Source organism: Myxine glutinosa, chromosome 9 (genome assembly GCF_964187855.1).
Source record: "Myxine glutinosa chromosome 9, kmMyxGlut1.1, whole genome shotgun sequence".
NCBI classification, from domain to species: domain Eukaryota; kingdom Metazoa; phylum Chordata; class Myxini; order Myxiniformes; family Myxinidae; genus Myxine; species Myxine glutinosa.
The window spans coordinates 120,627,634-120,650,480 of NC_136269.1; the positions used below are offsets into that span (position 1 = coordinate 120,627,634).

General features: G+C 45.4%; 1 protein-coding gene across 8 annotated transcripts in view; it reads right to left on the bottom strand.

Moving 5' to 3' along the window:
• Positions 1 to 609: 609 nt before the first annotated feature.
• ORC5 (origin recognition complex subunit 5) overlaps positions 610 to 22,847 on the bottom strand; it is a 57,605-nt gene continuing 35,367 nt past the window's right edge. For all 8 annotated transcript variants that reach the window (XM_078784840.1, XM_068128342.2, XM_078784838.1 and 5 more), the window contains 9 exons: positions 14,405 to 14,535; positions 12,899 to 12,947; positions 12,644 to 12,734; positions 12,490 to 12,539; positions 12,014 to 12,126; positions 10,899 to 10,946; positions 10,683 to 10,793; positions 1,021 to 1,133; positions 610 to 927 (listed from right to left, as the gene is read on the bottom strand). In XM_078784840.1, the coding sequence (XP_078640966.1) occupies positions 882 to 927; positions 1,021 to 1,133; positions 10,683 to 10,793; positions 10,899 to 10,946; positions 12,014 to 12,126; positions 12,490 to 12,539; positions 12,644 to 12,734; positions 12,899 to 12,947; positions 14,405 to 14,535 (752 nt within the window). In that variant the 3' untranslated portion in view covers positions 610 to 881. The remainder of the gene's footprint in view (positions 928 to 1,020; positions 1,134 to 10,682; positions 10,794 to 10,898; positions 10,947 to 12,013; positions 12,127 to 12,489; positions 12,540 to 12,643; positions 12,735 to 12,898; positions 12,948 to 14,404; positions 14,536 to 22,847) is intronic.

Consider the following 22,847-nt stretch of genomic DNA (forward strand, 5'->3'; position numbering starts at 1 on the left):
GGAGAGTGTGCATACCTCTAAAGTCTTGGCCATCCCACCAGAGGTCCACAGTCTAGACTAGTAAAGCTTTATTTTAAATCCTCCCAACCCCACCAATGTAATACCGAGACAGCCCCAAACTTTCCAAGCTTCTAATGTACAAACAAGAGCAAGAAATGCTTCTGAGTAAATGTCCTCTACCGATGTTATATTTTCCAAGTCCAAAAAGGGCATAACTCTGAAAAATTGACAAAACGCCCTGAAACGCAAACCTCTTCTGTAACTTACCATATATAACCATGTACCAAGTTTCTGTTGAATATGTTAAAGGGTGTGGGGGGAAAAAAAAGTCAAGCACCACAGGTGGGATGGATGGATGGACGGAGAGCAAACCTATAGTCCCCTCCAGTGAAATCAGTAGGGGGCTAATAAAATATCCAAGTCAGCCATTCAGGCAAAATGGACAAATGTCCCGTCTGCTTCTTCAGATTCAACATAGATCATGGTAATCCAGTTACCATACGGTATATCCAAAATAAGGCAAATGCTTCCTTTTGCCATTCACCATTGATTCACCATTTTAAAAGTCATAACAGACACTGCAGTAATACCTCAAAACAGTGCAAACGGTTTGTACACTGGAGATTTAGATCTTTTATTCATAAATCACTCCAAACAAGTACCAATTGTCTCATACAAGATGCTTAACGTTAAAAGTGACTGCACATTGCTCGTCTCCAGCAACTGCCCGATTCACAGTGATCATTTTTGGACCAAAACACCAAGCCGGATGGATAGTTCTTACTGCAGCCCCAGCGTGACGAACTTTCTCAAAACGAAACTGTCCAACCCGTTGGTCAATCACAAAATAATGGGATCTTACATCAGCACAGAAGATCCCATCAAACAAAGTCAAACAAATACTTCACAATATCAAAGTTCACAGTCCTGTGAATACAAAAAAAAGAAGAAAACCTTTCAGTAAACCAGCAACATCAAATGAAAATCACATTTTGGGGATGGCAGGAAAGGAAAACATACCTGGCAATTAAACAGATAGTATCGAACGTAACTGTACATTTGTACTTTGGAGCGTCTAGTAGATCTTCGTGTGTAACGAGTAACAGCAGTCGTAACGTCACCAGCGACGAAATCTGTGAGAAGTGAAGACCACGATGTCAAGTCCTTTCCAAAGCGGCAAGTCATGCCAACACTTACTATGATGGATCTTAATAAAATTGAGCAATGAGGTGCAAAGTTGGTAAGCAACGACAGGGCGAGGTCCAAAAAAAATCCAAGGTGTCGTAGTCATGTAAGGCAAAGATGCCCCAGCATACTCCACAATAGACATATAGCTGAGTGACTAAGTGTGGAGGGTGAGACCTTTGAAGTTGACCATAGGTAGAGCCACAAACAGTCTAGCGTTAGATCCAGGAATTTCAAATAGAGTCCTTATTTTAAAAATTTGACTATGCCAAGCGTAGCAAGGGGTTTGCCAATTAGTCGGGTTCCAAGGACCACTTGAGTGTCTGTAAGCTCCAGGATCCCAGATGCTCTCCAAATCATTCCATCTCATTTCTGGCTATATAAACATGTGGTCAGTTACCTGCACATAAATGACCATTTTTGGTTCACGAGTTATCAAGTGACCACGATATTCGTCATGTGTGTGTGTCTGTCTGTCCGCAGCATAACCACCCGATGATATCATCTGATCTTGATGAAACTTGGGTGGGAGGTTGATATCATGATCTAGTTGTGTCCTGCCTAGAGTGCCGTATTGCGCCCATTGTGGGCGGAGCCACGCCCGAAAAAGATGTCTTTTTGGGGGTAATAGAGTTCAAGCTACATCTTCTCCGAGGGGTTTGGGGGAATCTGACAGGGGTTTCGATATTTGGTTAGGCCAATGTCATGTGTCTAGTCCCACAGAGCTCGATTATTATTATTATTATTTTTTTCCATTTCATTTTTCACCGAATTTTCGGTATTGTGTAGCTAACTAACCTCATAACTGATTATACATTATTTTCTATCTCATTTCAAGGTCAGTAACCTTCATTTTGACATTTCCGGGCCTGGCCTGTCCGGGCCTGTTTTGATTATAGTCCGTCCTTTGTCATTGAATACCACTCGCTCGTGAACCATCGTCGTCTCCTGACTTGTCGTCCTTATTTTTTTCTTTTCTTCAAACTTTGACCTAAATCAGTTCGACCTGGCTTGTGTTCAATTTCAGAAAACTGAGCAGAGACAGGTTTTCATAACACTTTCTTTACATCTGCTCTCACATTAGCTTCCTATATACTATACCATGATGTTTGATTAAAACATCTAGAACAAGAACAGCACTAGGTAGAGCACATACATTCGTCAGGCGGAACAGTTTACGTTTTGTATCCCACTGATAGACCGGACCTGCATCTGGGCCTGAACCAAAATCTAATCGGCTAGTTCTCGTCACCGAATCAACTCATCCACCAAGTTCTGCTACAACTCTTCCACAACGTTTTTGAAATATCATGCTATACTACACTACTCACAATAAGTTAGGGATATTGTGGGAGTGAGTTAATTTTTTTTATAGGGGTTAGGGTATTGAAACCAAGAATGCTGTGTTTTGTCACACTCATTAATAACCATAGAATTAGGACCAACAACCTTTTTCAACATAATTAATACACAAAATCAACCACACCGAAGCACCTGCCAATATCCCTAACTTATTGTGAGTAGTGTATATATAGTTTTTTGCTCCCATATCTCAATAGTGAAGAATCAATTTTAAAATTCTCGTATCCAGATCCGGATCTTCACCAAAATCGAATCAATTCAGCCCAATATCTAACCTAGCAGTCGATACATTAATCATGGAGGATTGACGACTTAAGGTGACCAAAATGTCAAGAGAAGAAGGGCGTTTTAAAAGGAGCATTTCCTTAATCATTTCTGATCACTCGGGCATATCAAACACTCAACAAGATTGGTCCCTCGAAACCTTAGCACTCGCAATCGACAACGGCTGGCATCATGTCGCAAGCTTCCCAAACTGTTCAACAGAGATCCACCAGAATTTATCACTCACCTGGTAACTGGTGACGAAACGTAGTTCCGCCACTTGGATACAAAAACCATATTGGAAACCACCACCAAATACATTTTTAAACCAACGCTCAACCGGAAAAATAATGTCGTCAATTTCCTGGGACGACAAAGGAATCCTGTTGATTGCCTATATTTATTAAAATAAAAACTGCAATCATGGGAATACTTGACCAGCTTCATGAAAAAATGTCAGCATGCGATCAAGGCAAGACGCCAGGGTACGTCGACCAAAAGTGTGCTTCTTCTTCACAATAACACGCTTTTGTACAAGGCCAGTGTTGTGCAGACTGCCGCTTGTGACCATGCCTTCAAACACCTGGATCATCCTCTGCTTGTAGCCCACACATAGTCCCAGGAGTTCCACCACGAATAACTAAATTATCCGTTTCGACATTTGAAGTTCCACTCAGTGACAAGGAACTGGCTGAAGTAACCGAGAATGTGGCTGCAGTAGCAATCCGAAAACTCACTCTACAGACAGTTTACAAACAACAACAGGCATTTTAAGGCCATTTTCCCTGCAAGAGCGGGGGTTAGCCTTGCGGTCCCCGTGACAATCTTCTCCATTTTGCCCTATTTTCTGCATCTCCCCTTGTTAACACCCTTGCCCACATTTCTTCTTCGACCATCTTTAGCCAAGTCTTTCTCGGTCTTCCCCGTCCTCTACTTCCTTCCACATTCATTTCCATCACTCTTCTCAACCAGTCACTTTCATCCTTCCTCAACACATGACCATACCATCTCAAACTGTTTCTCTTCACAGCATCCATCACAGGCTCTATTCCCATCATCTTTCGCAATTCATCATTTGGCTTCCTCTCTCTCTCAACGATACTCCACACATCCACCGAACCATTCGCATTTCCACCCTTTCCAGCCTTCGTTGCTGCTCTACGTTCATTACCCATGTCTCACTCCCATAAATCATAACACTTCTCACACATGCAGCATACACCTTTCCCTTCAGCTTCAACGACACTCCCCTCCTCGTCAGCACGCCACTCAGTTCCCGAAACTTCTTCCATGCACATCTCACTCAGGCAACCGTTGCCGAGTCTGATCCACCTTCTCCATTCAGCATGTCTCCAAGGTAACAAAATGTTTTCACACCTTCCAGCTTCACGCCGTCTCCAAGATCCAACTCAACATTTCCTCCATCTGCAGCTCCCTCTGTGCACACCTTACACTTGAATGTAGCTGCCACACTGGTTAATGACCCTCTCAAACCACTACATTTTTGATGAACACATTGTACATTGAATTGAGTTCACTCTGACACCCTTCCTGCACAAAGCACATGGCCACTTCCCAGTTCTTTCCCCCTCACCACATGCTTTACCACTTGCCATCACCTTCGTTTTTCCGATATTCACCTTCAGACCTTTTGTCTCCATACATTCCTTCCACTTGTTCATCTTCTCCTTCAGTCCATCCATACTTTCTGCAATCAACACCAGATCATCTGCATACAACTCCCACGGTAAACCCTCCTTTACGTTCCGAGCCAGCACCTCCATCACAGCTACAAATAGTAGTGGACTTAGTACCGACCCCTGATGCACTCCCACCTTCACCTCAAACTCACCACTGTTCCCGTCCTTTGCCGTTACAGCTGTGCGTGCTCTTTTGTACATTGCCATCACTACTCTGATCAACCATTCCTCCACTCCTAACTTCCTCAATGCCCATGTCACTACTTCACGTGGAACCCTATCGAATGCTTTCTCCAGATCAACAAACCCAAGAAACAACTTCTTCCTCTTCTCCATGTACTTCTCCTGCAACTGCCTCACAATAAAAAGCATGTCTGTGGTTCCTCTTCCTGGCATAAATCCAAACTGCATTTCGTCAATCTTCACTTTCTTCCTTATCCTCGTCTCCAACACCCTTTCCAATAACTTCATTCCATGCTCCAATAACTTTATCGCTCGATACGAGCCACAGTCCAAAGGGTCACCTTTCCCCTTGTATAGAGGGACGAGGGTACTCAGTTCCCCATCCACTGGAATTCGGCCTTCTTTCACCACCAGATTGCAGATCTCTGTCATTCTCTTCACACCCCAATTTCCCGCTGCCTTCAACATATCTCCCACAACTCCCGTCGGCCCTCCTGCTTTTCTACTCTTCATTGCTTTTATCGCTTCCTCAACTTCCTTCTCGGTTATCTTCTCTGCCGGTCCTAAAACTGGGTTACTCTCTATGTTGCCATCCCATTCATTCTCTGCATTCAACAGTATTTCCATATATCTCTTCCATCTTCCTTTAATTCCATCTGGGTCCACAACGATTTGTCCCACTTCATCCTTCAAGCAACTCACCCCCATCACATCACACCTCTCTTTCGCTATCTGCTTTGCAATCCTGAATACCGCTCTCTGACCCTCTTCCAAATCCAAGCGTTCTCTACTACTCTACTCTACAGACAGTTTGAAGGATAAATAAAGGAAGTGCATCCATTGAAAAATAAAGAAGTTGGCCTGTTTTGGATTACTGCATCTGGTCCAGTAACGGTTTGAACACTTCTCATAAACAACGGTTTAACGAGTCATGTTCTATTCAGAGAAAAATAAACTCAAAGGCCAACTTAAATGTACCAGTTGTTTGTGCCCTTGAACAGGAGAACAAACACTATAAAACCATTTTTCATTGCCCTTATAAATGTGTAACAATGACGTCATTTGCACTCAAACAACTCACAAGAATGTTTGCTTGACATGTTTTGAATGCACCAAATACAAGGTGAGTTTGAAAATTCCACTTAAGATTGCACCACAAAACGAACTCTCGCCGCCCCGCTCACCTCTTTCTTTTGAGCACCCTGCAATCTGCATCTGCCTGCATACACTCTCACTCACTGTGATCATGCAGGGTCTGCGCTGACTTCCACCTTTCGTAGAATCCCTGAAATAAATTGCTTCAAACCCCAAATCCTTGAAAAGTTTCCCCAAAAACGAATAGCTGCTTTTCAAGGGTTCCAAACAGACTCTCCCCATATCACGACCACATTACCACAAGTATGCAGCACCACCCGGCCAACAAAACATCATCGAGAATTTCATCAATACCTCCCACCGCTGCCCCTTGAAAATAACACAAAACTCTATTTTTCAAATCCTTGTGACAAAATGGAGAGTCCACACATGAAATTCCCTCATCCCTGAGAAAAAATATTTCCCGAGCCACCCTGCTTCCCCATCTGATGCCCACCATTGCACACATTCACCCCACCCCCATTACAATCCTTGTGCACACGCACAGCACTCCCAACACGGACCGTAACCCCAATTCCATCGCCCCCATTAGAAACCCCCGCAGCCACAGTACCCTTACTCGCACAGCCCAATATGCCACCTTCACCAAAGCTCTCACCCATCACACCCAGTCTGTCACTTGTCCACGCCACACCATTAGTCACTCCGCACTCCCATCATCCCACCCACACCTGCCGCACTCCCCTCACCATGATCGTGTCATAGATCCATCCAACGAACACACCCGACGCTCTTCAACAGAGCTCCCACCATACGACAAATCCAAAGATGTTAAGCCTTTCCTCAGTTTACCCACGAAAGTTCTTCAACGAACCACCTCCAAGCATTTGCAACATGAAAGCTCCCCCCACCCTCCCCGCCACCACGAACATCACCCACAAACAACACCCAATACAATGCTTACAACTGCTCAATGCATTTGTCTGCACCTTTGCACTTGAAGTGACATCTGCTTCGTCTCGTTCTCTTATTCTTCAAGCTAGTACTCCTTGGTACCACGATCGGTTGCGGGTTGATCAACATTATGCTCAATAGACTTTACACTTCAGTGATGCCTCTCTCCAATATCATTCCTCAGGGAGCCCCCATTGGGAGATCCATTCCCTCCAGGCCTGTCCTGCAGCCTCAAGCCTGCACTCCCCTCCACGACGATGATCAAAACCACGCCCTCGATGAATGCCAAATCCGTTTGCGTGGCTGACACCCATGTCTCACCACCTCCCACCTCAAGAGCTCCCATGGACCCCAGGAAGCCACCTAGTACCGTCAGTAGAGAAACTTCACCATCTTCAATCGGATGCTTGAAGGACCAGAAAACAGGGCAGAGACCAAAATCTACCCGATCAGACCACCTCGCCTGCCTGTCTGGACGCCTGGGATGACTCTCGGATTAGATGGTGCTCGGACCCGCTGTCGGGCCCAAACCTAATCTCCTTTGAAGCTCCAGATGAGCACAAGCGGACTGCCATGCCCATGAATGCATCGCTGACCCTCCCTCCCAAGCCTAGCAGGTGCAAGCCAACTTGGCAGCTCCAACCCTGCGATGGGATTTAACACAGGCGCTTTCTTGGCCCGTGGATGCTGTTTGGCCAATGCTGCTACCTTGTTAGCTACTCTGGATCCTTTGCTGGCCTTCGCAGCCTTTATGATAGAGTAGATCCGACTCGTCCGACTTGGTGAAGGTGCAGCCAAAACACTCTTGCGTTTCTCTCGGCATGATGCCTCACCCAACTACCGGGTTGCACTCTGATGCTGTGTGTTCGCTTGCACTCTGACAACACTGCACTTATATGGTGTGATGCAAGATTGTGGCCATTCTCCCGGAAGCACGATAACCTAGTTTAGTGCGGGATGTGCCGGCCGCACTCCTCCCACACACAGCGGACCACGAAGGAGGTAGCTCCAGACTCCAACTTGTAAAACCAACACGGCGGTTCACGGAACCCGGAGAGCTTCCCCTCCTCTGCCGCGAAAGATCAACAATCTGTTGGAGCTATGTCTTTATTATCCTGGATATAAGATATTGTCCTGTCGGCCCGAACGGTTAACACCGCAGGGTGACGGATAGCTGATCGATCTTACTGCAGAGGGGAATTCCCGAAACTGGCGGTTGGTCTGTCGTGCGCGGGTGAAGGAACCAAAGTGTTTACCTGCATGGAACTCACGGGGCTTATACTCGAACCCACAAACACAGAAACACGACAAATGAAAAATGCCACAATAATAAATTAAATCAAAGTCAAGCACGGCAAAATAAAGGTCGAGGTAAAATAAATCCTATGGCGAGACGTCTCCGCTCCGACAAGAAAACACACAAGGGGAAAGATTAAATAAAAATAAATGTTTTAAGCTGGTCGGCATGCAGCTTCATGTCTCAAATGGCCTTGAGGAGTCTGGTGGTCGTTGGATCTCAGAGTTACCACGCGGGAAATGCACAAGATGGCGCAGAGTCGCACCCGTAGCAGCCACCGGTGTGAGGCAAGCAGACAGGATAGCCACCTTTGCCTTGTTCGCGACCTCCTGTCTCCGAAGAGCACCACCGTCAACAAGGCCTCTTCCTCCAACGATTCAAAAGTCCCACACCAGCTCCGAAAGCTCTCCTCAAAACTCCACACAAGCCAGCCGTAACCGAGAGCCAGAGACAAAGGACAAAAAGAGAGAGACAGAGAGACAGAGAGAGACAGAGAGAGACAGAGAGAGACAGAGAGAGACAGAGAGAGAGAGAGAGAGAGAGAGAGAGAGAGAGAGAGAGCGTCCGACACACTCTTCCTCTGCCCCCCTGCTCGAAACCTTCTCGCTCTCCGTCACGCCGTCCAATCGCCTGAGCTCTAGTACATCACTCCATGTCCTCCCCACCAATGATGACGCTCGGGACGTGGCCTGTTGGTTACGATCCCTTGGAGACGGAATTTAGCCGTCGTTTGGGAATGTTCGGCTTCTGTCGGTAATTATGGGGCGGTTGGGCAGGGTTTACTTGCTGATCGTAATGTCCGGGTACTGTCAGCGATTATGTCGGTTATTGTGGTTTAATGGAGTGCTCGTTATTGTTGTTGTTGTAATTGTAAAAATAACATCGGGAAAAATCACAGGAGGCAATCACATACCAGGGAAACTAATCTTAACCCCTATCTAGATAACACAAGCTCAACCCCCCCCCTCCCCCCCCGTGTAAAGACACAAACAATCTTAAGCTCACAGTTTTTCCCCTACTTAAATACATCGAGATTGGCTTCCTACTCGCACGCTGTCCATGCTACCCTACACAGTTCTATCTACACTATGGTATTTCATCACCTACCCCCACAAACCTAACAATATTGTTACAGATCTCAACGTCGGCCTTTTCCCCTTACCAAGGGGGGGGGGGGGGTTGATCCCCTTGTCTGTCACTGACCGATGTGAGTCCTCAAAGTTACAACGTCCTTCCCGGACCGATGGTAGGTAGGGTTTGTTAGGCCTAGGGGTTCGCTACTTACCTAATTACTATCGCCAGCCGGGAACGAGGGAATAACTTCTGCTTGAACCACAGTTTTAGATGGACTAGTTGCCGAGCGGTTTTAGCAACCCGAAGTTCGAGCCATTAACAATTACTAACCCGAATATGAGCGTTGGCCAAAATCGTGCCACAGGTGTTCAATCAGGTAAAAGACAAAGACGATCGGGCGAGAATGAAGAAGCCAAAGGTAGGAAAGAACAGATATTTATTAACTACTATACAAAAACCAATCAAAGAAGAAGAAAACGAAAGTAATGTACAGTGAAGATAGAAGACAGTGCAATTCTTAAAACAAGCTTACTTAAACCCCAGGGACAAGACAAACAAGACACTCACGTACACGAATGGGGAATTGAAGGTAGGATTGGCTGGAGGGAGAAGAAGGGTCCGTGCAGGGCGGCAGGCTGGAGGTGAGCGGCCGCCGACTCCCCCGCACTCTGGTTCACGCACAGGTTTGCTCGCAGCAGCGCGTCAGGGCTTCTCGCGGCTGGTTGAAGCGGGGCTGGTTGAAGCAGCGCCTCTCTCAGGCCTCGTACGTCCTCCGAAGTTCTCGTGACTTGCGCAACACTCACAGCACTCGCAGAACTTGTTCACGCGCCTCCCACCACAGAACTCTTTGGTCCAGCGCACTTCCCTCAAAAACTCTCTCCGTGGGGGCTTCTTGCAACGGGTTATATATGGCCACACCTTGGAACCTTCGCGAACCTACTCGATGTTTCTCACCACACCCTCTCAAGCCACACCCCTGAGCCTTAGTTGGTTGGCAAGGGCTGGCTGACTCCACCTTTGATGACGAGGTGCGGGCCATGCCCGTAATGTAGCTCCTCCCCCTTTTTCTCAGAGATGACCTCGTGTTCAATGGAGGCGAATGCTGCTGGCAATGTTGGCGAACGCTGCTGGCAATGAAGTTTTGGGGCAATTGAAAAGGGGATCTATCTTATTTGATTTGGTGCAACGTAAGATCAACTAGTGGGAACATGGCCTTATACTGAAACACATAATAATGAAATAACTATTGAGGGATCCTATGATTTGCTATGTGGTGCGGTGGACTAACTAGGGGACGACCCTTGACCTTTACACAAATGGAGGTATTTACAAATAATTATTACATTATTTACAGAGGGTGATATTTACAACCAATTACCAAAGTGCAGGATTTCCCAAATCCACAACAATATATACAAGCTCCTTACCTCATACATTGTTTAAAAATAAAAATCGGTACATAATCAACATTCTTCATGAGTGTCTTTTGATATTATACTGCACCCCTAAACAGTCTTAGCAATAGGTATACAAACTTGTGTACAGTGCAACTCGAGATAAACAGGTACCTGGGATGATATATGTGCTGAAGAGATGACATGACCGTCTACGATGCTGTGGAAAATGGCCATCATTCGATCAAGAGGGAATTGCTTGGGCCCCAAGAGGTGGTTATTCAACTGGGAATCACAAAGCACCAGTAGTTACATGGATTTTTCAGGTAGTACGATCAACTCAGTATCAGTGTGGACGAAAAAAAAAAACCCCAGAAGAAACAAGGTTACCTTTTCCTTTTTACTCTTTGTCTTGGTTTTCCTGGCTTTGCCATGATTCTGAAAATGAAAAAAGAGGAAGAACAGAATGAACATCCCAACAAAAATCAGTTGTCATCACGCAGACAATACAGTCCAGTAAATCTATGACAAAATAAAGTAACCTCAAATAAATTGCAAAATAGATTATTTCACTGGTTTTACAATCACAAATGAGTGGCAAATAATATATGAAAAGTCTAAAAACATCAAGGTGGTGCAACATTGTTAAAATTTGGTGTCTTTATATACACCTCTTCTTCTTTTGGCTTTACCCACTTTTACATGGGCCCGCCACAACACCTACCACATGGGTGATCGTCTCTCTATGCCCACAATGTGGACCGTTTTCACTACCCGAGATGCAGACATTGAAATGAATAAGCTCGCACCCAATGCATTGCAAGTTTGGTCTCGAAAAACGAAAACAACAGGATAAACTGAGCTCGATAACTCTGGTTTCCCTGTCAGCTGTCAGAAGCTTATGACACATGTCATCAGATTGGAGGCCATGCTGATAGGTCAGAACTCGGTCATTTACAGGCATAATTCACCATACTTTTCTTGCAATATTTATTTTATAAAGTGATATTTAAAAAAACAAAATATGATTTCCGAGGTTTTTGTAGCACGTGACTATGATGTAGTCACATAATAATATGCTCGAAGCATTCCTTTAACAACATGGCATGAAGGGCTGTGTCTACCAAGAAGTGTCCATTGACTACCCCTCAATAGAGACTTCTGATTCAGCAAGTATCCAACTGCATTTGAAGCAGATACAGTTTCAAGCAGGTCATAGAGGGCTGAAGAACCTATAAGGTGGCTGCTGGATCCTAGAAAGCTCATTTCTATGTGCAAACCTCGTATGCTCAACACCATGGACTTCAAGTTACTGTTCATCGGTTCAATGGAGATGATAGACAAGACTTTCCAAAAAAGGTGGCTGAAAGGATTTCTGGTACTAGCTTTGATGCAGCATACTTAGTTTGCAACGTTAGAGGTATGGTGTGTACATCATATTAGAACTTGTGGCTAGACAGTGGAAGTAATTGGCCAGCCATTCTTTTCACTTCCAGCATAAACACCTTGAGGAAGAAGCGGCGATCACTGCATGCCGGATTGTATGCCGCCAAGTAAGCAGCGATGAGCAAGAACTTCGAGTAGAAGGGAAGCTCCAAGCAAGCCGGACCTGAAAAATCTGTGGGGGGGGGGGGGGGGGGGGGGGAAATCAGCACGATGAAAAATGTTGGGACAATAAAGAAAGGAAGAAATAAAAACACAGAGAATGCCTCAATGTTGTTTGTTTTTGCTCAGTCAACTGGATTAGATTAGTTTAGCTCCAATTGACTGTTGTTTCCCCCCCCCCCCCCCCCCCCAATTGCTTCCTAATTTGAGGGAACACTTTGCCTGCTTAATCAACTCAGTCAACCCTGTGCAGTGAAAATGACCCAATAACAAACCATTACCAAGCACATGACAACTAATCGATCATTATACCCCAAAGCAAGAAAGTTCCCAAACAGGAGAGACATTAAAAACGAATCAGGAAACTGCTCCACACCTTTAATCGGCATTGTGCAGCCTTCCTGTAGCCATTTCTCCCACTGTAAACTGCCAGAGAATACAAGCGTGAGGTCTTACACAATCGTTACCATGGCAACAGCTTGATTGCAAGATCTCAAATTCACCTTCATGTGCATCAGTTCAGCCCTTACCTGGAAACCTCTTGGAGATAGATGGTCTTCATGGCTTTCTTCAGATGGGGTTCAATGTTCCTCCAAAGTTTGTTGGATTCATCTTCCCTGACTTGAGTTGGAAATATATAAAAAACACAGAAAACCAGGCCTTGCTTGGCAACCAGATTATAAATGACAACCATGTGAGGAAAATGAAGCAGTGTGCATTTAAAAGTGTATTTTAAGCCCCAAAGGGTAAGTTTAACAACGACACCATTCCAAAATTTTACTTACCTTGACCTTTTGTTATCGGCTCACAATACTTTGAAAAATTCAGTGCAGCCTGGGGGATGCAGAACCAAAAGAAAGCCCCACTTGTATGTGACATGGGTGTCAGAAAGAAAAAATCAAATTGTGTACAAGATAAACCCAATAAATACATAAAAAAATAGAAATGTGGAATCACGTCTGCTGCAAAGTAGACATGATCACGTGATCAGGTTTTCCTGTATTTTTGCACATGCCGCAATTAAGCAATATGCCACAGAGTTGGTCAATCTTGTGGATCACATTGACCGCCGTTCCTCACTCAAGCTATGTATCATCATAATGGCAGTGGAATAGTCTTTGATGAGATTATGACCCGAGGTTGCTCTTTCAGACCACTTACATTATCCTGCCACCAACCTCCCCATCAAGTTTCAGCTCATGGAAGAGCAAGGAGACAGAGGGTAGAAGGCGACACACAGTCAATGGAACAACATAAGGCACAACATGGGATGAAACGAAGTGAAACGTTCATTTAATGACATCAATTTTAACCAAGAGCCTATCTGCAAACAGGAAGCGATTGATTAACAAGGACGAATCAATTCGATTTTGGTGAAGATCCCAATCCGGATAACAATACGAGATTTTTTTTTTTAATTTTCAAGTGATACCTCTCCATTGATAGATCGGGCCAAAGACGATATCTATATAATAATAGCGTAAGGACTCGACTTTGTTATCCCTTTTACGCCGCACCCAGTGACCCGATGCCCACGGCACTAATGGATTTACTATCTACGAACCGCGCTCTTTGTTTATCATGTACAGGCATACTTGAAAAATCTGAATTAGCCGACGTTGGGGCCCAAAAGCATCCGATTAACTGCCGATACGACGCCATCTTACGACGCCATCGTATTGGCGTCTGCTGGGTGAAGGCGAAGCAAGCCGTCCGCTGAGTGGACAATCCCAGAGTGGTGCTATGCCGATTCCTATTACGAATCCATTCATTTTTCAAAAGTATATCGTAGCGTTGTCATTTAAGTAGATTGCAATAAATACGTTGTTCATATACGCACTCTTCATTCTCATCTTTCTTCCTAACTCTTACTCGGACAAGCAAATCCCCTATGCCATCCATAATGGTACACTCTATCCATACACCACATCCTCCCTTCCGTGGATGTTCCACGGGTTTCGGCTAGTATAGTATGATATTTCAAAAAAGTTGTGGACGGGCTATGACAAAACTAGGTGAATGAGTTGGTTAGGTGACAAGAACAAGCTGATAAGATTTTGGTTCAGGTCTGGATCCAGATCCAGCCTATCATTGTTTGGGATACAAAACGTAAACTGGTTAGCCTGGCATAGGTATGCGCTCTACCGAGTGACGTTCCAGTTTCCAATGGTTTTATAACAAAAAAAGCAAAATACATGGATCAAACTAAATTTTAAACAATATTCAAATTCCAACAACAATTTATTGATAAGCCGAGTGATCCGATAGCCCCGAGATAGGTGCACACTGACCAGGTGTTGGAGCTCCCTCAAATCTCGGGAGACGGGCAAGAACACAGACAGCAGGATGCTCACAAAGTTGGCGTAGAACTTGGACGAGTACGAGTTGGGACAGTCTTTGGTTAGAATCACCTGCAGCTCAGCTGGTAAACACAGCACAGCCAATAAGATTGCATTTCATTCTTCATGATGCAAGACATTGCTTGAATGAACACTTGTCAATATCGCTTTTTATTTAGAAAACAAATGGTTACTTACATTCCTTGCACAAATTAATAAAAAACAAGCGTTACGCCTAGGTCCCCCGTCGTTGAAGTGATGTGAATTGACAAAGTGGAAGACGCAAGGCGGCCATCTTAGATTTTGACGTGGCGACACAATTTTCAATAGCGTTCTTCCTTATGCGTAGATACACCCACACACCTGATTAGAAGTTAGTAGTTCGTTTATTTTTCAAGATATTTCGCTCACAAGGTTCAGACATATATATGGTGGCGGCCATCTTGGATTTTGACGTGGCGACCCAATTTTCAATAGCGTTCTTCCTTGTGCCTAGATACACCCACACACCAGATTAGAAGTTGGTACTTCGCTTATTTTTCAAGATATTCCGCTCACAAGGTTCAGACATACATGGCGTCAGACATACATGGCGGCGGCCATCTTGGATTTTGACGTGGGTTGCACCCACACACCAAATTAGAATTCGGTCCTTCGCTTCGCATGCACGCACGGACGCACGCACACACGGATGGAGGGGAAAACCATAGTCCCCCTTTCGCTCCGTGGTGCGACGGGGACAACAAGACCGACAGTCTAGACCGACAAGACCACTTGATTTTCGATCTCCCGAGATCACGTCTTTTCGAAGCTGCTCCATGCGCTCACGCTCTCGAAGCTAAGTAATCTATCACAATCGTGTTTTTGTCGAGACTATCTATCTTTCGGTGTGTGTACCTATAGCGTATCTTTTGGAAAATTTTCGGTGCTAATTTTTCGTACATGTATACACAATCGTCGGTTAATGGTATCGAGTATTCTGCGGCCTAGTACTCGTAGGCTTAGACTACGGTACCGTCTCCGACCTTGTGGTTTTGTTTTTCTCTCAGCGATTCGTCGAATGCGCTGAAATTATTTTCGTTCTCTGTTTCGTACCAGTCGTTCACCCCGTACCTCCTTGTTTAATATCTGTACTCACAAAAAAAAAAAAAAAAAAACCCCAAAAAAATATTTCCTTCCCAGGTCTTATTCGTTTATTTGTTGTTCTTTTTGTTCGTTCGTTCTTCGTTCGCGATCACGCGGTTAGAAATGTATAATCTCTCCCCTGAACAACTATTTTCTCTCATATATTATAACACCCTTTTCTTCTTTTCCTACAAAAGGATGCTTTCGTCTTGCTCACCAAATCTATTCATTCCAAAAAATATATATAATACCATCTCTTACAGTTCCTCCTTTCTACATTCCCTAAACTATCCAGAACTCCACCCCTCCTCCAGTGTCCTCAAACGTATTTTTGACTCGAAGGTCTCAAACTCATTTTGCAAAAAATGTTCGTTTCCCATGAATCGTACACTTTTCAAAATCCAATCTCACCCCTCCCCTCCAAATCCTCCCCATCACCCATCCCTTTCAAATCTCCCCCCCCCTTGCCCCTTCCCTCCCCTCCCTCCTAAACTCCCCCCACGCCCTTCCCCTCCGAGACTCTCCCTCGCTCCTCCCCTCCTAGACTCCCCTCTCACCCCTCCTCCTCAAAGCATCCTCCCTGCTTCTTCCCCCTTCCAACTTTCACCTTCATCTCCCCAAACCTTCTGCCTCGCTCTTCCCCCTCCTCAAATAACACCTCACTGTGCCTCACCCAATCTCCATCAAATCTTTTGTCTGCCCCATTCTTCCCTTTCTCCAAGCTATTCTGAAATCTCTGAAATCTCTGACACACCTTCAACAGCTCTCCCTACCTCTTCCTCCTCTTCCACATCTTACCCTACCCCTCCCCCCCCCCCCCCCTGTTCTGGACCCGATGCTCCCCCTTCCTCTTCATAAACGGTATGGACCTCAAACATCCGGGGCCTTCGCTCAAACTTGACTGACCTCTCCATACAGGTTGCTTCTGACAAACCAGATGTGATCTGCTTAACAGAAACTTTCCTCCTTCATGATGTCTCTGATGCCTTGGTATCTCTCCCAGGTTACTCCCTCCTCCGGTATGATAGACCTGAGCCTCGTCCTGGAGGTGGGGTTGCTATCTTTATAAAAAACTCTTCCTCACTCGCCCTCCACTGCCCTCTCTCCACCTCACCCCCAGGAATACCTTTGGCTACGGCTTCCCCTTCGCTCCCACCTTTTGTTCATATGTGTGTTGTACCGTCCACCAAACAGCGATGACTCCATCTACATCTCACTGTCTGATAATATGGACCAACTTCTATCTACCCATCCCAACTCTCTCTTCCTCATATGTGGTGATTTCAATTGTCACCATGCCAGTTGGCTGGGTGTGGGTACCTCTCTCACCAGCCATGGCTCTTCAGCAAAGGACTTCTGCGACTCACTGGGACTGACACAATCTGTCAATTTCCCGACCCGGATCTCAGTCAACGGAGCATCTTCTCTTCTGGATTTGGTTATGACAAACTTCCCTGAAAATGTCTGCTGCTCTTCTTCTGCTCCAATCGGCTCATCTGATCATGTGCTTGTCAAAGTGGACATCTCTCTGACCATTCTCAGAGAGCCTCCTCAGCGTCGACGAGTCTGGCATTTCACTCAGGCCAACTGGCACGGTCTTCAAGCAGCCATCAATCATCTGGACTGGTCTCCCATCTCTACCGCCTCTGACATCAACTTATCCTGGGAATTCTTTCAAAGTAAATTGCTCTCTCTCATGCACAGATTTATACCATCTCGTCTTCAGTTGTCATACCCTTCCTCCCGTCCATGGTACACGGAATCTTGTGGTGAGGCTGTTGCCCTGAAACAACTTGCTTTCGTCTCCTGGAAAGCAAATCCAACGGAAGGAAATCTCATTTCCTTTCACAAAGCCTGAAACAAGTGTGTGTCCACCCTCAGGAGAGCCAGGAAACAATATCTCACCATTCTCAAGACCGAACTCTCTTATCTGTCTCCCTCTTCCAAATCCTGGTGGCGTCTGGTCAAATCTGTTTCTGGTGTTTGTTCCCCCTCCATCCCCTCCCTCACCTCAAACGGCTTAACGGCTGACTCCGCACGTGAAAAAGCTGAATGCCTCAACTCTGTGTTTGCCTCTAAATCTTGTGTCCCAAACCCATCCCTCTCTGTACCCACCGTACCCAGTCATACCCAGCTGCTCCTGGACTCTGTGTCCTTTCCTCCTGACAAGGTGGAAAAGTTTCTGTCAACCCTCGACTCTGATTCTGCAACTGGTCCTGACGGCATCAGCACACGGGTCCTAAAATCATGTTCTCCTGCTCTTTCACTCCCTCTTTCTGTTCTCTTCACCCTCTCTTTTGCTCAAGGTCATCTGCCATCTGCTTGGAAATCAGCCAACATCACCGGTTTGCACAAAAAAGGTGCAAAAACAGATCCCAGCAACTACAGACCAATCAGCCTTCTCCCAATTATCAGCAAAGTCATGGAATCCATCATTGCTTCAGATATTAAATCTTTCCTCTTCTCCAATGGCTTGATCTCTGATCATCAATTTGGTTTCAGACCTGGTCACTCTACTCTGGACATGCTGCTTCTGCTTTCTCAACAATGGATGGAGGTCCTCAACGCCAAACAGGAAATTAGAGCTGTCTCCCTTGACATTTCACGTGCCTTCGATACGGTCTGGCACCCTGCTCTGCTCACCAAACTCTCCTCCTTTGGTATCCATGGAAATCTCCATGCATGGCTGGCGGACTTCCTCTCTGGTCATAGTCAACGTGTGGCCCTGAATGGGTTTCTCTCATCTCCTCTTCCTGTTCAGGCTGGAGTTCCCCTAGGTAGTGTTCTGGGCCCTGTGCTTTTTCTGGTCTTCATCAATGATCTCTCTGACTCTCTTGAAAATCCTCTCTATCTCTTTGCTGACGACTCTACTCTCTGTCGCTCCATTCCTCATCCCTCAGATCGGCAGTCTGCAGCCTCCTCACTCTCTGCAGACCTGGACAAAATCAGACTGGTCAAACAAGTGGAACATGTCTTTCAATCCTGACAAATCTCACACTCTTCCAATGTCTCTCCGAAAGGACCGACTGGACAACCCTCCCATCTACTTTCTCAACAATCCTCTCCAAGAAGTTCTGTCGCTCAAGCTTTTGGGTCTCACTATCTGCCATGATCTTTCTTGGGAAAACCACATTTCCAAGCTGGCCTCCAAAGCCAGTCGCCGACTGGGCATCCTCCATCGTGCGAAGTCCTTCCTTGGCACACCTGAGCTCCTCACCACATACAAGGCTTTCATCCGCAGCTCAATGGAATACTGTTCCCCCCTCTGGGCTGGTGCTCCTGCCTCACACCTTGCTCGGCTTCACGCTGTTGAGGCCAAAGCTTTCAGAATCATTGGAATCTCCTGCGATGTAGTCAACACCGAGGGCCTTTCACTCACTCACCGCAGGCAGGTTGGTGGTCTTTCTGTCTTCTACCGACTCCTCTCCGGCCTTGCTCCCCCAGCTCTCTCTGTGCTCTGTCCCCCCAATATTCCTTCAGGTCGCACAAGATCTGCCTGCAACCCTCTTATGGTTAAACTGCCAAAGTCTAGGCTCTCTGCTCACCTTCACTCTTTCATTCCCCTTTTCTCCCGCCTCTGGAACAAACTCCCCCACTCCCTTCAATCCCACTCCTCCCTCCAGGTCTTTAAAACAGCTGTTCACCACCATCTCTTATCTTCCCCCATCGAAAACCTTGATCTTTTCTACCCCCGGTAATTCACCCCAGAGTCCTTGGTGTTCATATGTTTTATTCCTCTCCCACCTCCCCCCAAGTCCTCCCGATGTCCCTGCTCTCAAATGTTGTGTTTGTGTCCTTCCCCCTCTCTTTTGTGTCCTTCCCCCTCTCTCCCCATCTTGTCTGCCGCTCCCCTTGTTTTTTGTGTTTTGTGTGTCGGTTTGTCTTTTTGTGTGATTAATGTTAGCTCTTTCACGAGCCTCGATCTTGTATACAAAAAAAAAAAAAAGAAAAAAAAAAAAGAAGTCTAACAGCGGCATAGCCGGGCTCGTTTGATACTTTAGTTGAAGAGGATAGTATGACCTGGGTAGAGATATCAGTTAGCAAAGAATGTAAGTATTAAATTATTTTGAAGTACTCGAAGTCTCTAAGCTGTCTATCACCATGGAGATGGAGATTGCATTGAGACACTGGTTTATTCTACATGTTGGTCAGTTAATCAACACTATCAAAGTGACCTCAGTACCATCCCGCCAAACACCACTGTGTGTGTTATGGAATGAGGTGTTTTACGGCGGCTGGAGTGAGTGAGTGAGTTGGTACTCATTTTGCCGACCTCGGAAGGTGTTGGCTGAGTCAACCCCACCTGGTGTTAATTCAACAGCTGAAGGGGATTCAAACTCAGGACCCTAGGATCCCAAGCCCGCCACCCTAACCGTTAGGACAACACCAGGCTTAGGGTGGTTGGAGGCAGTCATGAGAAATGCTTCAATGTTTGAAGAGGCCTGAATCAAAGTTTTAATTATATATGATCTGGGGGGAATGCACCCTCCCCTTCCCACTCCCCCTGTCATATATAATCAGTATCACCCTGTTCTCATAATTTCAGTTACCCCCAATCATCAAGTGTGATAATTTGCCACAACCAGGTATATGACGTAATATATGAACGTTGCCTAAAGGGCGTTGAAAGAAACATAACTGGCAAAGCCAAATGGCATTACATTCTACCTTTCAGAAGCGTAATTGTCAGCTATAAAACTCACCCAATATACGGGTGAATATGAATGAATGAATATGAATGAATGAATGAATGAATGATCGTTTTAAGGGCATTTTCCCTGCTAGAGCAGGGGTTAGCCTTGTAGGCCCCATGACAATCATGGTTCCCTGTTTGAGGCAATGTTTTTATGGCCGGATGCCCTTCCTGGCGCCAACCCTTAGTCGGCTCTTACGATGCGCAGGGATACGGTGTACCTATTCTAAACCGGGGTACACACCGGGATCATTCATCCCAGCAAGCTGGTACTCAAACCCAATATGTAGGATAAATATGAGGGACATACATACATACATGCGGAGAGACAAACGCTGTAAACACAGGAACCAAACATCTACGCTGTAAGAAATAGTTTGTTTAATCATGAATTTTCCAGTTCGAAAAGCCTCTTTGGGTGTTTGAAGAAGAGGAAGAAGCGCTACTGTATGGTTTATTCATACAGCAGTTTGAACGGAAACATTTATTATTCTACGATAATAGAAACCCTTTAGAAGGACACGGAACAGCATACAAAATTATATATACGGCAGTGATATTTTGCAAAGCAATAGAAAAATATATAAAACTACACAGAAGGAACCCACAAACAACAACCACAGCCACGATAACAATCGAGTGTTATAAAAGATCCTTATTTTCACATGTTTTACTTCATGTGTTTCACGTGTTTGTTTGCGTTTTACACTGAATGAAAAATGTAAAGGTAGAGCATGCAGATTGTGATACATGACAGGTTCAACGATATGTCCGGCCTGAACGGCATAGGAATCAAAATGGCGGTGTGTGGAGTCGACCGTCATAATGACTTCACATCACCCCTGTCATGTGACCAGATCCTCAACTGTGATTGGTGTACGTTTGAGGGGAGATACGGACATACATACATACATACGGACAGACAAACACTGTTCTAGACGGCTTTGCCCTATGGGCTACGCTGTAAAAACAAGCATGATGCTGCTTGCAAACATTTGCGTGTAATGTGTTCACCAGTTTCCATGAGCAGAGCACATGATGCTAGATGCAGGGTTGATTTCCCATATACTGTATTGATTTGCCTGTTAACTCCACCACCGAAGGTGGACGGAGGTTGTGTATTCACCCCAGTGATTCTGTAGGTGAGCACGATATCTCAAAACGTTAAGGATGGATTCGGACAAAACTTGGTGGGCAAGTTGGATGTGCGACAAGGATGAATAGATTAGATTTTGGTGAAGATCCGGATCCGGACACTATAATTATTTATTTATGTGATTCTTCATTGATAGGGCCAAAACGATATAGAGTGCCTTCAGAAAGTATTCACACCTATTGACCTTTTCAAATTTTATTGAGCCACAGCCTGAATTTAAAATGGATTAAATTGAGATATTCTGTCACCGATCTACACATAGAGTAATACCCGGTAATGTCAAAGTGGGGAAAAAAAATCTCAATTTAATCCATTTTGAATTCAGGCTGTAACACAACAAAATGTGAAAAATGTCAAGGTGTGTGAATACTTTCTGAAGGCACTGTATAGCATATCTCAAAACAGGTATGGACTATGACAAAACTTGGTGGATGAATTGGGTAGGTGACCAGAACAAGCCAATTCGATTTTGGTTCAGGTCCAGATGCAGATCCGGCCAATCAGTGGGATACAAAATATAAACTGTTCAACTTGGTGGAGGTATGTGCTCTACCCAGTTCCATTCCAATTTCACAATTAAATTGTCCTGCAATAAATATAAATAGAAATAAATATATTCATACATTTATTGGGAAAGGAATAATAGTTAGGTTAAGACTTTAGGCATTGTGTATGTTTGTGTAGCTTTAGAATTTCTTCCCTGGATTATGTGTTTGGGGTAAAGAGTTTGTGAAAGAGATGGGAGATGGCGCTTGTAGAGCTAGCCAGCCTATAGACGACACCTTTAACTTGATGACAAAACAATGGACAATAATTTAAGGTATTGTCTATTGTTCTATTCTGTAAAACCAGGTCGGGCCAGGCAGGGTGGGGGAAACACATCATGTTCCCCTCACCATTAAAGAGAGGTAACTATCTCAAAACTGTCCTTCAGCTCATAAAAGGTGTGGACTTTTTCCTTGCTGAGGCCAGGATGGGTGAATGTTTTCAGGGTGGAAGCCTCAGAGTGGGGATTCTTGAGGACCTCAGACTGGGATTGGTAGATGTAGCATGGCTAGGACGAATGAGGCCTCAGGACTGCTATTGGTGGGACCCTTGGAGTCTGAATTGTGGTATCCCTGGAGTCTGAATGGTGGAACCCCTGGAGTCTGAATGGTGGAACCCCTGGAGTCTGAATGGTGGAACCCCTGGAGTCTGAATGGTGGAACCCCTGGAGTCTGAATGGTGGAACCCCTGGAGTCTGAATGGTGGAACCCCTGGAGTCTCAATGGTGGAACCCCTAGTGTCTGAATGGTGGAACCCCTGGAGTCTGAATGGTGGAACCCCTGGAGTCTGAATGGTGGAACCCCTGGAGTCTGAATGGTGGAACCCCTGGAGTCTGAATGGTGGAACCCCTGGAGTCTGAATGGTGGAACCCTTGG